The sequence below is a fragment of the Dendropsophus ebraccatus genome, chromosome 15 (genome assembly GCF_027789765.1).
Source record: "Dendropsophus ebraccatus isolate aDenEbr1 chromosome 15, aDenEbr1.pat, whole genome shotgun sequence".
In the NCBI taxonomy this organism is placed as follows: domain Eukaryota; kingdom Metazoa; phylum Chordata; class Amphibia; order Anura; family Hylidae; genus Dendropsophus; species Dendropsophus ebraccatus.
Genome location: NC_091468.1, coordinates 3,282,878 through 3,291,436, shown reverse-complemented (window position 1 = coordinate 3,291,436; position 8,559 = coordinate 3,282,878). Strand labels below are relative to the sequence as shown.

General features: G+C 50.2%; 1 protein-coding gene across 2 annotated transcripts in view; it reads right to left on the bottom strand.

Moving 5' to 3' along the window:
- Positions 1-3,299: 3,299 nt before the first annotated feature.
- MSH2 (mutS homolog 2) overlaps positions 3,300-8,559 on the bottom strand; it is a 94,327-nt gene continuing 89,067 nt past the window's right edge. For both annotated transcript variants that reach the window (XM_069955523.1, XM_069955524.1), the window contains 2 exons: positions 4,109-4,281; positions 3,300-3,716 (listed from right to left, as the gene is read on the bottom strand). In XM_069955523.1, coding sequence (XP_069811624.1) covers positions 3,546-3,716; positions 4,109-4,281 — 344 coding nt within the window. In that variant the 3' untranslated portion in view covers positions 3,300-3,545. The remainder of the gene's footprint in view (positions 3,717-4,108; positions 4,282-8,559) is intronic.

Here is an 8,559-nt window from a genome sequence, read left to right as displayed (position 1 = left end):
GAGCGGTCAGGACAGCTCTTATATACCTCTACTATAGTTACTGTATCCACAATGAGCGACAAGCGGCTCCTATATACCTCTACTATAGTTACTGTATCCACAATGAGCGGTCAGGGGCGGCTCCTATATACCTCTACTATAGTTACTGTATCCACAAAGAGCGGTCAGGGGCGGCTCCTATATACCTCTACTATAGTTACTGTATCCACAATGAGCGGTCAGGGGCTGCTCTTATATATCTCTACTATAGTTACTGTATCCACAATGAGCGGTCAGGGGCGGCTCTTATATATCTCTACTATAGTTACTGTTGTTTTATAGACAATTGTAGATGTGGCTATTGGCATCATCAAAGAAAGATATAAACCAACAAGCCAATAAAAAAATAACTGGGCCAAGCTCCACCATATCGAGAACAAACACTGGGAAACTCCGGAGAGTGAAGGACAAAGAAAGTGCTCGGCAAACCCCCGGCACAAGGATGTGGGGGCCCTCCGAGATACACGGCCTGTACAATGTGACACAATCAGATTTATACACCGGGCGTAAAGGGCAAACGCATCAGATCTGCACACTGGATTCTATAGTCCTGATCCTGGGCCTGATGGGGATGCTGTAGGGGTTCTTCATTGAAAATTATAATATATATATATTATATATATATATATATATATACACACACACACACACACACACACACACACACAATTATACACTGTTTCGCCCCACCTTACTGTAGTCATTCCCATCTGACACGTACGCTGCACAAATTGCCCCTAATTCATGCCCAGTAATGTTACAGAAAACTCCAATACCGAATTACTGAAGCTTCTCTAGAAAGTTCTACCTCCCCCCGTCTGTCTCCTCTGGCAGCACCACAGTGACAGCAGACTGCATGGAATCATGGGACGGTATGAAGTCGGCCGGGGACGCCTCCAGGGGGCTCAGTGAAAAAGTTTTGAGCAGCAGAACACAGAATGAGAGTAGAAAACCCGTCCGAGACGGCTCATTTATCCCGGCGCTGCCTCCAGCCGCAGATGCCGCATCCATCAGTCACTCTACAGGCAAAATAATCCGATGTAAGAACCGCCGCTCTGTAATGATACCGCTATATCCTCCCCCTCTACACAATGGTCACAGGAATATAGGGTCACAGGAATATAGGGTCACAGGAATATAGGGTCACAGGAATATAGGGTCACAATGGTCACAGTATTATAGGGTCACAGGAATATAGGGTCACACTGGTCACAGGAATATAGGGTCACAGGAATATAGGGTCACACTGGTCACAGGAATATAGGGTCACACTGGTCACAGGAATATAGGGTCACAGGAATATAGGGTCCTAATGGTCACAGGAATATAGGGTCACAGTATTATAGGGTCACAATGGTCACAGGATTCTAGGGTCAAAATGGTCACAGGATTATAGGGTCACAGGAATATAGGGTCACAATATTATAGGATCACAATGGTCACAGGAATAGACTCTCAGTGGTCACAGTATTCTAGGGTCACAGGATTCTAGGGTCACAATGATCACAGGAATATAGGGTCACAATGGTCACAGGAATCTAGGGTCCTGCTCGTCAGGAGACAAGTACTTCTCATCCTCCATGTACATAGTGGTTTATGTATTACTAGTGACAGTCACTGACAGGTAGCGGACACACGGACAGGCTTCAGTCGGCGCAGTATACTAGTAGTACTGTACCGGCCATCTAAACTGTGGCAGAAGAGACGCGATTATTTTACAAGCCGGACTGTACCTGTACACCTTGCTGGTCTTGGAGAATGAAGATTTCACTCCGAGCCTTTCCTGGTTTTAGTTAACAAAATCCTTACAATGTGGAAATGATTTGTCCTCTAATTCTGAAACTCCAGAATATAAAATCTGTATTTAGAAGAATTCCGGGTTATTGTTACTCCCCTGCCCCCCATCCCCTGCTGGTGACAGTCCCAGTTACTGAGCACTTGCTGTTCTCCTCCTTACAGCCAATCACTGGCCACTGCTGTCCTGCCTAGGTTACTGATTGGCTGAGCAGGCACTTATGTGCAGAGACAAGAGGAGTAGCAGGAAACTAGGGGGGGCCCAGGAAAGACGGGGTAGGGGGGGGGGGGGGGATCAGCGCGGCCCAGGAGAGAGGGGGGAGAGATCAGCGCGGCCCAGGAGAGAGGGGGGGAAATCAGAGCGGCCCAGGAGAGAGGGGGGAGAGATCAGCGCGGCCCAGGAGAGAGGGGGGAGAGATCAGCGCGGCCCAGGAGAGAGGGGGGGAAATCAGAGTTACATTTTTTTTACTTATGCCACTCTGAGCTTTTCTTCATATAAATTTAAAGCGATAAAACCGGCCTGCCACTGTGCGGTCTGAGAGAATCAAAGAGGCCCGGGAGGGGTGGTGGTGGTGATCAGAGTGGCCCAGGAGGAGGGGGGGGATCAGAGCGGCCCAGGAGGAGGAGGGGGGGGGAAATCAGAGCGGCCAAGAAGGAGGAGGGGGGGGGGGGGGGGGGGGGGGGGGGGGGGGGGGGGGGGGGAAATCAGAGCGGCCCAGGAGGAGGAGGGGGGGGGGGGGGGGGGGGGAATCAGAGCGGCCCAGGAGAGAGGGGGGGGGAGAGGGGATGGGAATCCGATCTGCCCAGGAGAGGGGGGTGGTGGTGATCAATGCAGCCCAGGAGAGGGTGAGGGGAATTAGAGCGGCCCAGGAGAGGTTTTGGGGGGGGGGGGTGTCGATCAGAGTGGCCCAGGAGAAGGGGGATCAGAGCGGCCCAGGAGAAGGGGGATCAGAGCGGCCCAGGAGAAGGGGGGGGATCAGAGCGGCCCAGGAGGGGGTGAGGGTGCAATCAGAGCAGCCCAGGAGAAGGGGGGGATCAGAGTTAATTTTTTTTACTTATGCCACTCTGAGCTTTTCTTCATATAAATTTAAAGCGATAAAACCGGCCTGCCACTGTGCGGTCTGAGAGGTGCAGACTCACTATTCCCCCATATTCCTGCACCGCCCTTGGTTACAACCGTGCAGACAGGGAGAAGACCAGTACAGAGATGTAAGTTACCTTATACCACACTTCTGTCCTCCTTTACATATATGTAGGTGGCACGCATGTGATTCTGCCATATTTGCTTAGTGTGTCAGAAACCCCCCTTAAAGGGGTCGTATTACATTAGAGAATCATGGCTACAATACCAGGACAGTAGTGGAGCAGTTTCTGTTCATGTTTTTCTAATTTCATGAAATCCCTTTAACCCCTTCCGGATGCTTCCAGATAACCAGACGATCGGCAGAAAGTTACAGAGTAACAAATTGTAAAAAGTACAAAAACATTTTTAATTTTTTTTCTACAATGGTAGAGCTGCAGATAGTATTCCCTCCAATCTACAGCACAGGGGGCCAACCTGCGGCAGATCCCATCACACCTGGATGGTGAAAGGTCCTGGCTCTGCAGGCATGATGGGAGTTGTAGTCCTGTGACAGCTGGGGAGGGGGGTGGACACCAGTGATTTACAGTATTACAATAAGCTGAACTGCTCAGACGTCTCCCGATGCCGTTTAAGTCACCGACTTCACGCGGGAAATTACTTCATTTACAAAACTGTTATTTCTGGCCAGGACGTCGGCCTTCAGCTGGTTCAGTCGGCGTTTTAGCTCGTCCTCGGACATTTCTGTAAGGGGAAGAGTTTTCACCTTGGAAAGAAAATCCTGGATAATCTTCTCTCCTTCCTGAAAAGAGAAACAAGACCCTTTTATTAGGGGTGATTATCCGTGTCCGGGGTCTCATCGCTGTTTTGTCCGTACACACCAAGAGAGTGCACAGCCATATTGTCTGGTGGAGGATCCCGGCACAGAACGCGGGGGAGTATCCGCCATTATACACCCTGCACCCCCTCACTACACAAGGTACTGGGCCTAACAGGGTGGGTTTGGTTCTCTGCGTAGTGGTCGGCCCCAGTCATCAGCGGGACTCAGTTACACGTCACCGCCAAGTCATAGGAATTACAAAGCAGAAATGTCATCTGTGAACAGCGGTACCGGTGTCATCTTACTGTGGATTACGGGTAACAAGATTGTGGACGGCATATATGGGGATATATAATAAACTATACGTCACCAACCTCCTTCTCTCTGTAACGTTTCTTACAGGCCGGCTCATCCTCACCGTCCCCACCGGATCCAACAAACTGGAATTCCTCCAGCTCCAGGGCCTTGGCTCTGGCGTTTTCTATCACGTGCTTTGGAAAGTTCGCCAGCTCTGCTACATGGATCCCGAAACTCTGGTCACAAACCCCTAAAAGAAAGAAATGTCCAATCAATCCAACGGCCAAATCAGAGGTCACTCGCTTCTCTCAGCTTCTCCTCCGTCCAATATAACACGGGAAGGAGAAAAGTGTCTGGCACCTGGATTAGGAAGGACGGGATGATACTAGAGGTTACCCCAGAGGTTACTAGAGGTTAAACACACCCAAATAAAGGGTTAACTAAAGGGCTAAATAAAGGGCCACCAATGTCAGCGTGCAGGGTCCCGATCTATCACACAGAGACCCCCCTTTATCTGGGGGACCCGTCCTGCATTACTCCCAGGCCTGTATGAGCGCTGTGTAATGATCATTTTCACCTGCGGTGGCGCTGCAGGGAACATGAAGACTTCCTGCCGGGTTTTCCCACCGATTAGAGACAATTGCTAACGCACTAGCGCTTTTTTTTTGTTTTCTATAAAAACATTTATAGAGTTGGGGTCATTTGTGTGTAAAGTTTATTGTTATGGAACCACTCTAACAGAAGGGGACTGTCCAAAGCAGAACCCCCCTTTAAGGCTGAATGGATATTGATATGACATCTGTACACGGTTTGCTTTCCCCTCTATGGTCAGACTCCAGTATAGTAGCAGTGTATACCTCATGTATACGAATGAGCTGTAACCCTGGGACATGACAGTCAGCGACTACTCCTGTAGTAGTAATCTGTATCATCCCTGGAACCAGACGAGGCCTGAGACTTGTTCTAATACGATTCCTCTTCCCAGCGAGGCTTATTCTGATCTCCCTTATTCCGCTAATAGACTCGGGGCTTGTTTGCATTTACCTTGCCTGGAGCCGAGCTCTTGAGTCCCACATAGGTCTCTAGGGAACGTTCTAGGAACGTCCATTAGCCGCATATAAACCAGGTGACAATAGAAGCTGCGGCAGAATAACCTGCACAGTAATAAGCCAATAATGGCGGCTAATGCGGCTTCTCCCACCAGACGCAGATTTTCTACATATAAATTCTGCCTCACGGGTAAAGGGAAGCGGCACATCCAACGTGCTATGTGCTACATGTACAGGCTCCATGCTCCGTGCACAGGCTCCATGTTATATGCACAGGCTCCATGCTCCGTGTACAGGCTCCGTGCACAGGCTCCATGTTATGTGCACAGGCTCCATGTTATGTGCACAGGCTCCATGTTATATGCACAGGCTCCATGTTCTATGCACAGGCTCCATGTTCCATGCACAGGCTCCATGTTCCATGCACAGGCTCCATGTTCCATGCACAGGCTCCATGTTCCATGCACAGGCTCCATGTTCCATGTACAGGCTCCATGTTCCATGTACAGGCTCCATGTTCCATGTACAGGCTCCATGTTCCATGTACAGGCTCCATGTTCCATGTACAGGCTCCATGTTCCGTGTACAGGCTCCATGTTCCGTGTACAGGCTCCATGTTCCGTGTACAGGCTCCATGTTCCGTGTACAGGCTCCATGTTCCGTGTACAGGCTCCATGCTCCGTGTACAGGCTCCATGTTCCATGTACAGGCTCCATGTTCCATGTACAGGCTCCATGTTCCGTGTACAGGCTCCATGTTCCGTGTACAGGCTCCATGCTCCGTGTACAGGCTCCATGTTCCATGTACAGGCTCCATGTTCCGTGTACAGGCTCCATGTTCCGTGTACAGGCTCCATGTTCCGTGTACAGGCTCCATGCTCCGTGTACAGGCTCCATGTTCCATGTACAGGCTCCATGTTCCATGTACAGGCTCCATGCTACATGTTATATGTATAGGCTATTAGTATAGGCTACATGATGCTACCAGTGTGTTACCGCTCTGTCCCGCTGTATGGCCGCTTCTGTGTTCTGGGAACATGACACTGCAGACCCCCTTAACCAATCAGCAGCTCCAGCTGTCTCCCTAATCAATTGCTGATTGGCTGGGTGACCCTGAAACATTAAACCCCTCAGAACACAGAATCGGCCGCATAGGGGGGTGGAGTGGTAAGATACCAGCGGTGGCGGCTTAGGCCACAGGGAGCTAAGTGCACTCTAATATTTTCAAAACAACCCATCCCTGAGCAGATCTCAAAAAAGGCCTCTGTCCAGAGAATCCCTTTTAGAACCCATGAATGTTTACCGATGCCAAATGTTCCTGTAGTATCGGGAGGACGGGAGAGGTAACGGAGATCTGTCAGATGGTATAGGTGGGGGGGGGGGGGGCTGGTATAGTGGGGGGGCCTGTTATAGGTGGGGGAGCCGTTCTAGGTGGGGGGGCCACCTTTACACCCATGGATTCCGCATTTAGTTAGATGCCAGCCGACCATAGGTGAATCTACTTAACCATTAATCCGAGGATGTAACTGGGAATCCTATGCGGCGCAGTCTCTTCCCCATTACAATAATTACTGGTATTAGATTGTGGAGTAACATCTAATCCGGCCATTAATAACGCGGCACCGCGTGGTGATTCGGGTGCGACAAATCAATCATCATCATTAGACATCCAGGCCCTGTGTGATCCGCCGTGATACAAGACACCTCGGGATCAGTGGAAGGGCCTGAAGGGGTTAACATGCTGCCGCAGAGCCGAGAAAACTCAATTACCAGCAAGTCTTAAGACAAACAGATCAATGGCTGCCGCACCGCCGTCTCTTTATATTAATGTCATCAAAACCCCGAACAGCGGTAAAATAAAACGGAGCAGTCAGGACGTAATATACATCTAACAAAGCAAACACCTCAAGTCCATTAATGGATCAGAGAACGCGGCTGCAACGCTTCGGTGTCGCGGTCCGATCCTGCTGAGAATAAATGACGGCCGTAGGTCTATGGGACGAGAAATAATGGATGATAGACAAATAACCAAAGACTCCAGAATCCGTGAAGGACAAGAGAGCAAACACGAGCGCTCAGCCTCCCGACCACAGACAAGGAAACGCAATGCTGTCACTCACATGTATGGATGGGATCGGGGTCATCCCGGCAGCCCCCTCAGACTGACAGCAACACTTTCTATAGGTTTTAGGTCTACAAATCCATAAACGAGAAGCTTTGTCCTACGCTTTGTCTCCTGTGCTGTATACGGAAAAAAACACAAATTCCCAGCGCGGGATATAACGCCTGTCAGGCCCTTCCCAGCAAGAATCTAACACGCTGACGGCAGCCACATACGACAGCTGATGGCCAAAGGCCCCCCCACATGGGATGAGGGCGTCTGATATATACTGGCACTCCGCTTCAATCGATGAACTGCGGTGCACATAGTAAATCAGACGTCCAGATAACGAGAAGGGTCCCGACACTGGCGTCTTGCTGAAATCTAGGATTTATATAAAGCATAAAGAACGAAGTGATGGAGGAGTAATGTACTGCAGCCTAGTGATGGAGGAGTAATGTACTGCGGCCTAGTGATGGAAGAGTAGAGTAACGTACAGCGGCCTAGTGATGGAGGAGTAACGTACAGCGGCCTAGTGATGGAGGAGTAACGTACAGCGGCCTAGTGATGGAGGAGTAATGTATGTACTGCAGCCTAGTGATGGAGGAGTAATGTACTGCGGCCTAGTGATGGAGGAGTAATGTACTGCGGCCTAGTGATGGAGGAGTAATGTACTGCGGCCTAGTGATGGAGGAGTAATGTACGTACTGCGGCCTAGTGATGGAGGAGTAATGTACTGCGGCCTAGTGATGGAGGAGTAATGTACTGCGGCCTAGTGATGGAGGAGTAATGTACAGCGGCCTAGTGATGGAGGAGTAATGTACAGCGGCCTAGTGATGGAGGAGTAATGTACGTACAGCGGCCTAGTGATGGAGGAGTAACGTACTGCGGCCTAGTGATGGAGGAGTAATGTACTGCAGCCTAGTGATGGAGGAGTAATGTACTGCGGCCTAGTGATGGAGGAGTAATGTACTGCGGCCTAGTGATGGAGGAGTAATGTACTGCGGCCTAGTGATGGAGGAGTAATGTACTGCGGCCTAGTGATGGAGGAGTAATGTACAGCGGCCTAGTGATGGAGGAGTAATGTACTGCGGCCTAGTGATGGAGGAGTAATGTACTGCGGCCTAGTGATGGAGGAGTAATGTATGTACTGCGGCCTAGTGATGGAGGAGTAATGTACTGCAGCCTAGTGATGGAGGAGTAATGTACTGCGGCCTAGTGATGGAGGAGTAATGTACTGCGGCCTAGTGATGGAGGAGTAATGTACTGCGGCCTAGTGATGGAGGAGTAATGTACTGCGGCCTAGTGATGGAGGAGTAATGTACTGCTGCCTAGTGATGGAGGAGTAATGTACTGCGGCCTAGTGATGGAGGAGTAAT